This window comes from Strix uralensis, chromosome 1 (genome assembly GCF_047716275.1).
Source record: "Strix uralensis isolate ZFMK-TIS-50842 chromosome 1, bStrUra1, whole genome shotgun sequence".
Lineage (NCBI taxonomy): Eukaryota > Metazoa > Chordata > Aves > Strigiformes > Strigidae > Strix > Strix uralensis.
This window is the reverse complement of record NC_133972.1, coordinates 54,104,366-54,120,222: the sequence shown is the minus strand read 5'-3', so window position 1 is coordinate 54,120,222 and position 15,857 is coordinate 54,104,366. Positions and strand designations below refer to the sequence as shown.

The 15,857-nt window shown below is 37.6% G+C and overlaps 1 protein-coding gene across 4 annotated transcripts in view; it reads right to left on the bottom strand.

Annotated features, from left to right (window-relative positions):
* The window catches only part of WAC (WW domain containing adaptor with coiled-coil), a 63,424-nt gene that overhangs the window by 11,020 nt on the left and 36,547 nt on the right, over nt 1–15,857 (bottom strand). For 3 of the 4 annotated variants that reach the window (XM_074866820.1, XM_074866828.1, XM_074866838.1), the window contains 4 exons: nt 13,328–13,573; nt 11,154–11,276; nt 9,977–10,125; nt 4,531–4,649 (listed from right to left, as the gene is read on the bottom strand). In XM_074866820.1, coding sequence (XP_074722921.1) covers nt 4,531–4,649; nt 9,977–10,125; nt 11,154–11,276; nt 13,328–13,573 — 637 coding nt within the window. Of the gene's footprint in view, nt 1–3,978; nt 4,034–4,530; nt 4,650–9,976; nt 10,126–11,153; nt 11,277–13,327; nt 13,574–15,857 lie in introns of those variants that run through there. The other variant, XM_074866847.1, reaches the window with a different exon arrangement.

Sequence of the window (15,857 nt, the reverse complement as noted above, 5' to 3'; positions counted from 1 at the left end):
TCTTCCTGGAAGGGAAAGGCAAAAAAGAGCTAGCATAGATTTACCAAGGGGAAGTTATGTCTGACCAACCTCACTGACTGATGAGATGACTTGCTCAGAGGATAAGGGGAAAGCAGCAATGTTTTTTACCTTGACTTCAGGAAGGCCTCTGCCATCATCTCCTGTAGTATTATTATAGTCAGACTATTCACTTATTCAGTCTTTATTTCATGTGTAAGGTGGGTGGGAAACTGAATGAACTGCTGGGCTCAAAGGCTGCAGTCAGCAGTTCGAAGTCCAATCAAAAGCCAGTGGCTAGTGCTGTGCTTCCCTGATTAATAATAAAGCCGATACTGTTTTAACATTTTTATTAAAAACCTAGATGGTGGCACACAGTGAACCTTTGGTGAGTTTGCAGATGACACCTGCTTGGAGGAAGCAGTCAGTACACTGGAGGGCAGGTTGTTATTCAGAAGGGCCTGAATGGGCAGATGGGAACCAAATTAAAAAAAAGGCAAATACAAATTCCTGCACCCCGGGGTGGAATAATCCCCGTGCAACAATAATGAAACAACCCCACGAAACAGCACAGGCTGAGTGGGTAGAAAGCAGCTTTGCAGAAAAGGACCTGAGGATCCTGGTGGACAAGTTTAATGTGAGTCAGCAATGTATCCCTGTGGCAAAGCAGGCCAAGCACATGCTGGGCTTTATTAGCAAGGGCGTGGTTCAAGAAAGCAATTCCTCCCCTCTCTTCAGATCTTACGAGATCCACAGTACCTGGAGCACTGCGTTGCAGGGAGCCCAAAACTGGACAAGAATTAAACTGCCACACCAAAAGAATCTGGCAGAGGACCACACAGATGACTAGGGGGCTGAAGCACAGGCCCTATCAGGAGAAGCTAAAAGTTTTTTCAGTCTGGAAAAGAGAAGGCTGAGGGAAGGGGATTGAAGGATCTTCTTACTGTTTTTAACTACCTATGGGGAGAGCAGACAGCAGGCTCTTTTCAGAGACGCAACGTGATAGGACAAGAGGCAGAGACACAATTTGCAACACGGGAAATTCTAATTAGACATAGGGAAAAAACATTTCACCATACAGGTAGTCAAACATTAGAAGATGATGCTCAAGAGATACTAGAAAACCACCTAAACAATGTCCTTAGCAATTCAAATTTGCTGGTCCTACTTGGAATTGGGACTTGGACTAGATCACAACTAGTGATCATGGCCCTTCCAACCTAAATTATTCTATGTTTCTATGTTTCCATGTATTCATACAGCATACTAAGAGAAATGCTACATTTATTAACTAAGTAGAATTGAGGCATCACCTTCAATGCTTATTTACTCCTTATTTCTAATAGGATGAAAGTTCCACCATGACTTTTCTCCTCTCCGTTTCTAAACCTGGCTTCTCTGACTCCTACTTCATCAGTAAAAATCACTCTAACACATCAGAAACATTTCAGGAAAATAAATAAAACCTGTGGGTTTCAAAAAATAAAGTTGTATCTTAATTATGAATAAAGCATACTGTCACAAAATATCCTAGCACTGCTATGTTAGCAGCAGGGGGAGCTACGAATGCAGCAATGATAGACAGTTCCAAACTACTGCTGTATTTTTAAATGCTTCAGTAAAGCCAAGTACCTGCCTTAGCTGCTGGATGAGTTAAAGACTGACTATGCCACAGGTAACTGAATGCTTCTAAAGAGACAAAAACATCTGTACAAGAGTATGAGAACATGATGGTTCTGAAATACACTACTACAAACTAAAAAATCTTACAACCTACAAAAAATGGAAGAAAACACCTCCCCCCTCCAGCAGTTTTGCATTTTCTAAGGTAAAGGAAAAATATTCCCAGTCCTTTCTGGAAATAAAGAGAAACTGGCAACCTGATGAAACTATCAATTACAGAAACATTAATTTAATTCCATTTTTAAAGCAGCCATAATTCATGGTGTGTCTTTGGAATTATCTCTTACAAAAAGATATGCCTACCGTATGCCTACATTGCATTGATTTCCTAACTTACATGACTGAAATGTTCACAACTTTACAACAGCTATTTACATATTTCTTAGATGGTGCTTCCTCCCAAACAGGTTAAAAATAATTTTAGCTCCATTCACTTAAAAGTTTCAATAATAGTAAAAGCAAAGGAAATGTAGTTGTGATTAACTTCTGCACAGTTAGCCTGTATTTAAGCTGTAAAAAAATGCAACGTTAATTCACAGAGCCTCTTTATGGATCACCTGTCCACAGTTCAGGCTGCTAAACTGTTGTTCATTCCTATAAAAAAGTAAAGGGAGTTAGCCCTGAGAGCAGTCCCCATCTGACTGACTGCTTTCACCTACAATGGAAGAATCTGTTCTGTATCAATTCAGAAATATTGCCTGGACAGAGGAAATCTTTTTCAGATAAGTAAATCTACATCTGAGCTAGTCCATTTTCATTCAACTCCACTACACTGAACAGAAGAAAATACCAGTTGCACAGGCTTTTCCAAATCACCTGTTCCTTAATCTTCCAATTTTTGCATATGAGACACTTCCAAAGAAACAGAAACACATGAACTTGTGATGCTCAATATACTACAGTCACAAACATGTAACAATTTGAGAGATACAGGATACTAAACAATACTAATATTGTCACAGTATCTTTGATACTAGCCTGCACACTCTCCTCTATTTGTGCACTGCCTCCTGCGCCACCGCTGCCTCCTCAAATACAGAACAGTGCCACCTGCGTGACCCCTCTGCTTCAGCAGCACAGTTGCTGGGACAAATTCAGCTTCCCTTCTCCAGCAAAATACTGATGCCGAGTGGAGCAATGGTTTGCAGAGGGCCAGTACAGCCCTAAAGGGAACTCAATATGCGTGTTATGTCAGAGCACAAAATCCTACAACCCAAAGGGAGGGGGGGCTATGGGTTAGCAGGTCAAATGCCCACCAGTAGCACTTCACACAGACTCCAGGCCATGGTGAATGTTTCCAAGAACAAGACTATCTTCCTTAGCAGGATTTCTTATGGGGAAAGGGTGATCAGCAAAGGACAAAAGGGTCTGTGACTGACAGCTGTTCCCCAAAACCTCGCTACTCCTTATAAAAAGGTCTAGTCCCCTTATTAAAAAGGTTTAGCTAGTTGCCAAGTATGATTTTATTTTTGGTACTGTAATTCAGAAAAATTTAAACAGCACCATTCATAATTACTAGAGACTGGAGCTAATACACTAGGTCTTTATTTTACCCATAGAGGAAAATGAGTTGTAGGTTAGACATCTGCCAAAGATTAGAATCAAGTGTCTGTAAGATAGCCAACATTAAAGACTCAAAAACTTCTGACCTGCTTCTGTTTGTACCCTCAAACTGATCAGTATCACAGAGTCTCCAGTAAAGCTAGTCACTGGGACAGGACTGCCAAGCAAACAAAAAACCCAGCCCCCCAAAAAACCCAAACACAAACCCACCCCCTCTCCCCACAAAACCAGCAAAAACCAACACAGATTTGAAAACCTTACAATAAGTTAGTGCACTGATGACACGTAATCAAAGGTGATTAGTCCCAGAAGGGCAGATAAAAGGACCTCACTGTTTTATGATCTGGAAAGCACCACCATGCAGCTTCAGGTATACTGACAAGTAAAGAGTGTTGGGGTTTTCTTGCTGGTGGTGTTTGTTTGTTTGTTTTATAAACATCATACCACACACCTTATTCAACCACTCTAAAAATCTAGCTTTTAAGAAGCACAACACCTTGTAGATTTACAGGAATCCATTGCAATGATGCACTTTTTAAAAAGTCAACCTGCAATCTCCTCCTGCCACAGTTCTAGATCATGACTCTGTCACCGGAAGATCTTGTGACAGATCTTTGTACAGCCCCTGGAATCAATATGACAAAGTGTACAGCATCCTGCACAATGAAAAGCCCATCTTCCCAAAAGAAAAATTTTAGACAAGATACAGATTCTAAACCCACCTTGTAAATCAGTGGCTAAATGTTCATATCATGCAACATCTGAATAGGCTGCAATGTTGACAAAAAGTCTGGCCAAGGAAAATCGATTGTGAAACTTACTTCATTTTGAAATGTTTTTCACTAAAGCAGCAAAATCACCTGATAGACATAAGTTCTTACTAATTTAAAAATCAAATTACACTACATCAAGACACCACAAACATCTAACGCTAAGCAAGTCACACAGAGTTAAAGTATTTAATCCCATAACTGCACAGAAAGAAATAAAAACTCCAAACTCAGAAATCACAATACAAAGAATCACTTGTAAAATTGACTCCAGAGTGACAGAGCAAAAATATGCATTCTATTTTGCTTCTGTGAATGGAACTCTAGTGGTGGTCCTAACATGAAGAACCTACCACAGTAGTTCTGTAACAAAGATACTTAGCTGTATCCTCTCAGCAGCAGTTAAATCACATGTTCAATAAACAGGCCAAAGAAGAATCCACAAATTTCAAGATATACAACACACATTGCATCCAGAGCAAAAACAGAGGACAGCACGGAGAAGTGTTTTAATTACCTTGAGCGCTGAAGACTTCGTGGAGAGGCAGGTTCATGACCTGCCTGCTTGTCAGCTATTACTGGTTGCTGAGGTGCTGCCTGTGAAGCTGGTCCTTGTTTAACACCTGGAGTAGCAACCTGGAAAGTTCAAAGCTTCATTAATTTCCTCCACTGTAAATATCAAGTGTAAGAACCAGAGAAAAAACACAGAAATTACAAGACCCGTAGGGTTTTTTGACACAAGGTCTCTTGTTGACAGAATTTTTACACTTTTCACTCTTCAGGTGGTTTTAAAAAAAAAAAATCATCTCTAGTTCCACAGCTGTGACAGACAGCTTTTTTTACTAAAATAGAAGTACTGAACAGACATAACAGACACAAATTTAGATCCATCTGACTTGTCAAAATATTGCAAGTTAATTGGTAAAACAGTTCAACACTGGTTCATTTTTGACCACATCTTCCATGTGAGCACCAAGCTCATTTTCAACCTCAGAAGAACTGTTCGTTAACCAAATAAAAATTTTCACTTAAAAAGTTAAAAGTTCCCTACTTGAAAATACATTACAGAGTGCCAAGAGCAGAATTTGATCATAACCATATTATAACATCTCTATTAGAAATGGAAAAAAAATCTAAATAATATTTATCAGTCTGCTACTCCTCCTTCTTAACTGTTCTGTCAGTTCTAAACTAATGAATGACTAAAAAAAAGTCACCAGTGGCTTTTTGCTTTTCCTTTTTAGTACACATTCACATTGATTAAGACACCTGCAGTGAAATAGCCTTTTTTCTGTGAATTCCTGAACTGCAGCAGGATGAAAAGTCTGGGAATATACTAGTGTCTAAGTTACAGTAAATGAAGTTCAACATACTTTTTTTTTGCCTCATACTCTGCATACCTCTGTCCCTTTTAAAGTATGTACAAGAGAGAAAGTGGCTCCAAAATTTATCTCCCACTCCAGAAAAAGCAAGCTAACAATTTTAAGAAAGAGAAAAGGAAGAAAAATGGATTCTAGGGATCCATAAAGACAAAAAAACATAGGCAGCTTGTCTGGCATTTGCTGACATCAAGCTGGTGTAGATTACTAACTAGTGGTCATCTGAACCTCCAGAAATTCTCTCAGTTTCAGAAACACAGTCCTGTGAAACAAACGACAGAGGGCAAGTCAGACAGTACCTGCTAAAGTAAACTCAAGACATAACTTCATGTATTTAAAAATACAGGAAATCTTAATGTAATCTCAAACCTACTTTGTCTAAGAGGAAAATCCAACTTCTAAAATTATTATCAAAAACCACAAAAAGTCTGAATAGCACAAGAAAAGATTATGATTCTGGAAAGATAAATCTGAAAGATCTGAAAAATCACTGTAAGATCGCTCAGCGTGTTGAAATCAACAGAATTACATAGTTGAGACAGGCAAAACAGTAGTAGTTCATAAATTAAGAAAAAAAGACTACCCAAATATCTTTATGAAATGTATGACATGAAGAACTTTGCTATTAGTGCCTGAATTTTGCTCACCCTGTGAGCAGACATAACTATCAAAGCTGTTCAAACAAGACAAACAATTTCAGAAGGGAAGTCCATCAGAGATAATACAATCACCTTGCAGATCCAAACTGGAAAACTAACAAGCTCCTTGGCTGATAAAAGCAAAAATGGATTGTAAAGAAAAACTGGGATCTGTAGACAAATGAGTCACAAAAACTCCTAACTATTCCCTATTTTCCAAGTTTCAAAGACTGTAAGTGTACCAGAAACAGAAAAATAAAGGTCAAATAAAAAAAAAATATTTCATAAGCAACATTCTTACTAAGCTTGACAGATCTGCATAACATATGCTTCACACAGGTATTCTGCAGAAATTCAGAAGAGGTTCTAACCATAAAACACAGACACAGCTAAATAGCAAAATACAATGCCTAAGATGCTGGAGTGTGTGACACCTGAGCTGCCATGTGCATACAGCACACCTCCAGGCAGACAGACCAGCTTGAGCTTAAAAGCACTACAGACATGTTCTTGCAGTCCTAAGTTACAGGCCCTACACTGCTCTCAGAGCCAGCCCAAGTACCTGTGCATCTGGCACTGGCCTCTGCTTGCACAGTGCCAGTCCAGTTTTGTCTATGCCTGCTGCACAGAAGCACCCTACACCAAGGAGCTTGCGCTCTGAAATCAAGTGTGTCCTCACACAGCACCACGTCTTGATTATGCATCTTAGAACTGGATAAGCTAACCTGACATACCCAAAGGAGTACTAAAACAGACATGCTCACACTGGAGCTATCACCACCTAAGTTCTCATCTCAATCCTATCTTACAGAATTGAATTATGTGAATAGAAGAACTATCAAGAAAGTTCTTTCCCTACTGAACTGGAAAAGTATATGCTGCTGAACCAGAATTTGCCACTTCTGGGACTAACACACAAACAATTCATGTTAATATTTCAACAGCTCTGTTGTTAGCACAAGATTTAAGGAACACAAAAAACAAGAAAAGATCCTGCTGTCAAGCGTTACTACTAATTCTGCTTAGCTGATGTGTGAAGCTACTTGAGGTACCTAGAAAATAGAAAGCTTTTAGGGTTATGATGTCCCAGTGTAGTAAGAGTTACAACCTTCTCACAGAGAGATGAGAGTAAAAACTTGCCACTGTATACAGAAATGCACAACAGTTCTTCGGGATTAATAGCATTCTATGGCAAAGACATTATAGACTGGAATGAGTAACTCAGAAATTTACTACATTTAACACTTTGACTGCAACCACACTATATGTGCTTCAGAAATAAACGAGATGTGCAATCTCACCTCAGTGTGGTGTGATCTTAAGGAAAGAGGGATTATAATATAGTAATTTCAAAATGTGTCACAGTATGGTCATCAAAATACAGACGTCACCACTTTCAGAAGAACTTCTGTATATGTATCAATAAAACACACAATACCTATATCACCCTACTTTGAAAACACCAGAGGTGAAATCCTGCATGCCAAGTCACTAACTATAGGCAATCACAGAGCCCTGCATGTAAGTGGAGAATCTCATATCAGACAAAGCATAAAATAACCAACACTTTTTTGTTCTTTTTTGAGGAGTGGCAGCCTTGGTGTAGTTAAGACTTACACTAAACTCAGATCAACTCTTCTCAAATCTGCATCTAGTTTAAGTTTTTTGCTTCTGCTGAAAACCTGAGGGAAGGCTTGTGTGTCCAAAAGCATATCCAATTATACAGTCGGTCTACCAAGAGAGAGTGGCCCTACTTACAACACTTGGCCTACCTTCACTTTCTCTTAAGGCATAGTTTACTATCGTATCACCTCCTTCATAGGTATAATGCTGGTCTTTACACTGGGTGAAAGGCAGTGCGTTCAAGCTTGTCTGCACAGTTCTAGGAAAACATCTGTAGCAGGATGATAAATACTAAAGAAGCTAAGTTTATAAAAAAAGGATAAATGTCTTGGGGCAGGGGGGTGTGTGTGGAATCCTGCTGAGCTGCCCTTCCTTCAAGTTTTCTTTCAGAAAACACCGTGGATAAACAAGATCCCAAAAGATAAAGCTTTGGCCATGTTTATAATGCAACTGATAATCAGAACTTTATTTATAAAGTAGATCCAGATCTCTGGGTTGTAAAGACCAGAACAAATCAACTTTCAGTCACTGACAGTAAACAGCTTAAGAAGATTCTTTTTTATATCCCAGGATTTGAAAGTGCCAGCCTTCTCCCTTCTTTGTTTCAAGCCTGCTATTTTGTAATTTCATTACTTGTCACCTAGCTATGCAATGTGACCACATAGATTCAGGATGCACTTCAAGGGCAAGAAACAAAGACAAGAAGCAGAGTTAGTACACATATGAGGTACAATTCACTGTACCATTGTCAATCACAATAAACTGGGAGAATCACTTGGTTTTCTCTGTACCCATTAAAAAATTCAGATTTAAGAAAATGAGGCATTTAGACTAGAATGAAGAACGCAATCTGTCCTCCTGAAGATAAAAGTATCCCTTAAAGGCCTTCAAGACATAAGAGGTTCCCTTTGGAGCAGAAAATTGAAAAAAAGATGCCTTAGCTAAGTGGAGGTGGGGGGGCAGGGAGGGTGGAGAACAGGGATTTGGGGGTGGGGGGGGTGGACAACGATGGACATGACACCAAACAAGACTGGTCTCACCCCGAAATCTAGTCATCCTTCTTAAACTGGTAAGATACTGCATACACTGAGCAACATACTGATAGACTGGGTTAAAATCCGAGGGTCTCAATCTTGAAAGAAAGATCTGTACAATGAAGAGAGAGGACAAGCTCCCGTTGCATGAAAACAGAAAATCTCTAGCAGAGGTCCAAAGCCTTCTCAACGGACTTCCATTTTTCACAGCCAGAACAACGTTGTAAACTGCTAAAATTTTGAAGTTTTTTTAACTTGCCTAAAAGGCACAAGGCTGTTATGCCCTGCAGCTCTACCTTTCACTACAAAACTATCTTGAATGTAAAAGGCTATCTTCCACCAGAGGGCGCAATTCAATAGCTCTGTCTTTAGTCTCCTTTAGTAACAAAATCCTCCTTCATAACAGATCCTTAAACCCAGTATCTCTTCCCACCCTTGTTCTATAATATGAATCACAAGTCTTTAAACAAGGAAAAAGAAAATCCCTTAAGGGGAAGTTCATCTTGAGTGCCTCTAATTACATCTATTTTCCACAGCTGTACACAGCAAAACAGAGTCTCTGATCTGCTGGACAGAGAAAATAAATAAATAATCTTGGCTTCAACCGTATCTATTCCTCAGTATCACCACTTGCAGGATATGGAATACTGAGATCAAATTCTGCAAAAGACTTTCTTCCTCTGAAGAGTGACCCGCTAGAGGAATCACACACAAAAAAGTAGAAAAGACAACTTTATGTTTTCTACTTCATCCTTATGAAGAACCTTAGGAGTCTATGTGGTAGCTTCAAATCAATGTTTCTTAGTCATTGATTCAATTAGGAATTCTGAATGAATGGGGGTGAGGGGGCAGGAAGGGAAAGAGACACAACATTATTGACCTTGTGAACACCTAGAACATTTCTAAACCAAATTTGACACTCTCTCCCATTCTAAAAATCTTTTATTGGCTAAAGTCTAGAGAACTGTATCAGCTGTTGCCTTTGAAGTAAGTTTTTGTTTCCATTTAAATATGTTAAAATACTGATTGGTAATATCTCCACGCAGCATCTGAAGTGAGCACAAGATTTTCTTCAAGAACATAGAAGCATATCAGAATTCCATGCTAGAGTTATACTGCAAAAAGTACAGCCACACACATAGTTGCTTCCAGTTGTTTCTGTTTCTATTGGGAAAGATAACATACATATTTTATCATCCTATATATAATTGCTAGCTCATGAATATATATCAGCAATACTTTATTAATGGTTTCTTACTACAATATGGCATAAATCAAAAGGAGCTTACCTTCTGCTGCGATGATACTGGTGGCGTCGTCATCAAAGGTTTAATCGGAACGGTGTTAGTCTGAGGCGTGCTTATTCTTGGAGATACATATGATCTTGGTGATGAGGCATCAGATGTTAAAGACATTGGAGACTGATTAGATGGCTGAGCTGTAAAGAAAAAAAAAGATTGTTTTTAATAAAACCATATCCTATCTTAAATGTGAATTAGATTTTCTTTCAGTACTTTGGAGTATGATGTATTAGATTATATACAAACACATTCACCTTGAGACAGTTGGTGGAGTGAACTGAAACAATCAAATGTTCAACAACAATCCTAACTAAAGACTTGTATTTTCCTCAAACCCTCCACTTCTAAAACTTGAGAGGAAGGGTAAAGCAGCAGCTATTACGCAATGCTTTTTTACACATGAAGAGACTAAATTAGTTTCATTTGCAATTCCTATTTTAGAGTGCTTAACTCTAAAGCACTTAATTTTAACTGAAAGAATGCATGCGCAGCTTATCTAGAAACCTATTCACCCATTCTAGGCATCTACCAACAGAAGTCCCCCACGCATGTTTTAATTACTGGTTAAAAATTAGGATAATGCTGCTTACCTATTCAATAACATGACTGCATTTACTGTTTTGGTTTAAGTTTCTAGCTTTATTAAGTTACAAACCAGAATGTACTGAAGATACCTGAAGGAATATCTTGCCTGGAAGTTGAAAAATACTATTTATAGAAGACCACAAACCACGCCCCCCACCAGATAGAATAAACTTCCTTTTAAGAATTTAAGGCCTCCCCCAAGAGTCACAGTTGCACAGTATTACAAGGGTGTTCAACCAAAGAAGAGTTGTGCTCTATATTGAACATTAAATAACGTCTAATTAAGGTTCTGAATAAATTAAGAAGGTCTTGCACATGTTTTACATTACTCTTATAGAGTTAGTTAACATACAAAGAAAATCCCAAAAGGCGAAACAGAGAAGTACATTTATTTAGTCATGTATCAGCTTCCGGCTCCCCAAATAACAATTTCTTATCCTATCTTTGGAAACAGAAGTCGTTTGACATCCTCCACGCCAGATGGACAAAGATACAACAAGAGACAGCTTCTACAAGTTTCAATTGTATCAGCCTTTATAAAATGCAACGTAACAATTTTACGTAAGTGAAGACTAAATACCTTGCGTAGACAGTTGTGCAGCTTGAGAAATTAGGGAAGTGATATTGAAAGCAGATGGTCCAGCAGTAAGAATTTTATGGAGTATAGACTGCAGAGAGGCTTGGGTCACAGCTGCTGTTAGAACTAAAAACAAACATTCTGTTTTACTGACAATTGTAGAACATCACTTTAAACTGTTCAAACTGGCTAAACACATTTAAGCTGCTTTTTCTTTCTGATTTTGTTCCCGTATTCACAATCGACCAAAGAGCCACCTGAACTATTTTTCAATAACTTGAATTCAATTCATGAATGTTGGCTTATCTAACCAAATCCTGTATTTAGTAGTTTCATCTTTGAGACATACACTAAAAAAAAATTTTTTTAGAAAATAACTTGTAATTCTTCAGCTTGATCTTATGGATCAGTAATAATTCTTGTAAACATAAAGATAACATCTGTTCAATTTGTTCATATAGTAAGCAGAATGCATGGGTTTTTTTAAACTACAATCATTTAAAAAAAAAAAAAAGCAGCAAAAAACCAGTATCACTAACTTGCTAAAAGAGATGGGGAGGGCAAGGGGGATGATTTCTGTTCAAGGAAAAAGAAAAGATCTTTCAAGTTAAAAATCCAGATACTCAGTGTTTCTTCTTGAAAAAAAACAAGACACAAAATCAAAAACCAAACCAAACAAACCATCCACCCAAAAAAAACAACCACAAAACTTACTCGTTTGGGGATTAGCTGTCTCATCCCCTCCTCCTCCAGTAAAAAAATTAATTTTTTTCAACCGTTTTAAAACTGCATTACACAGGAAGAGCATCTTACAGTATGAGCTGATGAGACCCAGCTTCTGAACTCATCTTTTCAAAAAGGTCTACAGGCTCTGTGGGATACTTTCTGAATGTACACTACTCACGCACAAGTCTGCAAAAAATGACTCACCAGCACAAACACAGAATAACTCTGCCTCATGGGTACAGTAAGGGTAGTCCTGCTGTGAAAGGTGAAGTCACTCTGCCCACACAGACCTGCAGCCAGGCCCTCATGCCATCAGAACAATACTAAACACTCTTGTTCCAAGACAGACACAGCTGCTGCTCAGATACGGCAAGAGAAAATGACTAGGAACTTAAAATTGGCAGCTTTCTAATAAAATACAACTGGAGTCTTAACTGGACCTTTCATTTTTTAACACAATCACAAGACTCCTACTTTTTTAGTCCAACCTAGTGCACTACAATTTTAAAAGCTTCTCCCTGCACAGAAAAAAAACCAATAACTTACTCACCTATTAGTACTGAATGAAGCCATATTATTTGCTGATTAAAAGGAAGTCAGTTGACAGCTTTTCCTTATAAATAATCGTAACATATGTAATAGTAAAATTTTAAGTATATTTTTACTATTTTGACTTTCATGGTTTGCACTTTTAAAAAGTTAAAGATAATTAACTCTGGGCACTACATGTAAATGTTTTGCTTGGTATTTAGATCAGTGCACAAGAAGTTCAAAGAAGCAAACAAAAAACCCCACACCACTTTCTTCATCAATAACCTGCCACATGCAGACAGCACATTAAAATTACATTCAAAATGCATAGCTCTATCTGTTCTTGCAGCGAAAGGCACTGTATTAGAAGAAAGTTTAGAACTAGCTAAACTAGGCCAACGTGACAAAATCTAAGGGATAGACCAATTACATGCACAAAATTTAACTAGCTAGCAAAATTACTGATATGCTATCTTTATTCAGAGAAGCTAACATGTTCTGCTAAAGAAAAAAAGTTGACAGGCAACAAGATTTAAGAATCCCTAGAAGTTTCAGTATTTGCAAACACATATTATTAGAATAGCAGCACAAACTACAGAAAACAAAGAACACTGCAGGAAACAAAAGAACAAAAGGCTCCAACTAAATTTTATGCGATAGAAGACTGCTGATACAGCGATTCCAGTCTCAATTACTGCTCACATACATCAGCATTTATTAGCTTATCAACCTTAAATGTTACTTCACTCATTTAGAAAGGTTTAACAGAAAAAAAACCCCACCGAACCAAAACAATCCCAGTTTATCTAGGGATTCAGTTATTCTTCATTTAAAGTAAGGCTTGCAATTACTACAGCTTAGTATCTAATAATATACTAATGTGTGTAAATAAGAAACTACAGCAACTAAAGAATCCTTACCTTCATTGATTTTGGATATATCTACGCTAGAATTATTAAGCTGCAAGGTGGCTTGCAGAGCAGGCAGCAGCTGTCGAAGGAGATTTGGGTCCTGAAGTAATGGAGGAATTGGTGATTGTGGGACAGGTGAGACAGGAACTGTAGGAGCAGATGAAGCAGGCGCAGAAGTTGGATTCAGTCCAGAAGCAGAAGATGTAGAAGGAGTTGTGCAAGAATGGGATACAGACTTGTCCACAGATGAAGACTCTGAACAGAAGACAGACAGTAATTTTCATTTTCTCCAATATAACCTGACAACTTCTCACTAGTATAATATTCATATTATATTCAGAAGATCAAATGCTTAACTACTGTTATAAGAAAAAAAACAAAACATGAATACAACAAAAATTGAAGATATTTGATATCTAGTGTAATCTACTCTATTGAACCTAGTTAGGAATACACACAAAAAAGATTTCCACTTCAAGATATTGGACTGAAAGCTGCCAGTATTACATATGGGAATTTTTTTCCCCAGATTTTTAGGACAAATGTGGGCCAAAAATTCCTTAGTGTTTTTTTCTTTTACTGTGCCTATACTCAAAGTCTATGTTTTTACTCATGACTCCAATCTTTCTTTGGAAAACATACTATGAACAAAAACCTTACAGTCCACGGACTTTACAAACAGGCAAATTTAAGGGGAGGGTATAAGCCATGCTTCATTTATTCAGAGACCAGACTACAAGAAACTATAAAATAAAGACCAAGTCTGTCAGGCACAATCCAACTACATTGCTCAGGATTCACAAACAGGATAATGAGCTGTACTAGAAATGTAAAAACAAGAGCTGTTAACATCCCCACAGCAGAGTGGAAAAACATCCAAAAATGTATCTGCCCATAATTAATTTCAGACTTGTCAGCTTCTCCTGAAGCACCAAGACCTATATCCTTTATTTTATCAATCTCATTTTAGCAAGTATCAACACTTATTATCCACAGAAATGCTTAATACTTAAATTCAATTATACTGTATGGCAATTTGTTCTAATTAATGTGAGTTACTTAATTTTAAATTTGACTTTCAGTTAACATCAAAGTTTCTCCTCCATTACTGTGAGAAATTTCTGAACATAAAGTATTTCTACTTACTATAGGTGTACTGTCCCTTCAAGTATCCTTCCTTTAAGGAACATATACCATTATATTTCAATTTTAGCTTCCCCTTCTCTCATCCTCATCAAGCCCATCGGAGATATCTGCTCCCAGATTCAGTCAAGACTAATGTCTCTACAGCACCAAACAGCTTGGATGAAGAGCGGAAAGATGGATATGGATCCAAGACCTCACCCAGGATGCTTGCCCATAATATTGAAGACCTGGATTTTAAACCCACCTTAAACTGGGCAGGGAATGTTAACCTGGATATTCCACATTTCAGGCAAAAACCCAAATGAAAGCTAAAATAACTGTCTGGGAAACTCTTTTACTCTAAAGGTGTGTTTGGCTCTTTTCTTTGGAGAGATGCTCAAGATAAGAAGAGGCTGACTTTTAGTAAAGAAGAAAAATGACAATGTTTTGGTTTACTATCTAAGAATAAAGTGTTACAAAATTCTAAAAACTTTTATTTTCTGATTACGTTAATTGCAATTTTTGAGATTTATTTTTCTAAGGTTCTGCTCCAAATTAAAATAAGAAATGATGGGAGTATCAACACATAAATCAAATGAGATTAGAAATCTCAGTGAAAAGAAAGGGGACTTCTGCTTCCATGCAGTTACAGTAGAAATAGTTCATAACAGGTCACAAATACTCTAAAAAAAAAAAACCAACCAAAAAACCCAAACAGTCAAGCAGCTAAGAAATCTAAACCAGAAAAAAATGCAGAAGAATCCAAATTTGAAGCTTGCAAGGATGTAACAGCTACGGCACACAGATGTATTTTGACATTTCAGGCAAACTTCTAAAAAAGAGGCGGCCTTATCTAGTTACAGGGCTTGGTTTTCAATGTATCAGTAAAGGGACCCGGTCATTTGGCCACGGGTTTTCACAAAAAGAACTTACAAAGGGACAAAAAGTGTTACAAAGACTGAAGACGTAAAAAAGAGTTACAAAATTTTTATATGCTTTTTCAGTAACATGTGACTAGGACAGCTGATTAGGTATTAGCCCCCCTTAAAACAGCAAGTCATTAGTAAAAGTCTTTGTTATTGAAGTATTACATACAAAATCCTATGTTATGGTGTTCAAAGTAAACTTAAGACAATTGCAAGTCAAGATACATCAAGCAAACAAGAATCTTACCATACTAAACAAAAACATGTAAAGTTTAAACTTGAACTTGGATCTGTCATAGTCCACCTAGGGACAAGATACACTGGCAGACAAAAGCAAGGGAATTAAGCACAATGGGGCATGTTAGTAGTTATATGTGCAAGTCTCCCAACCTACAGTTTCAAGAACCTTACAATAAAACCCAAACAGAAAACAACTAAACATCCTAATTTAAAAACAACTACTAGCACTAAATTCAAAACATATTTAA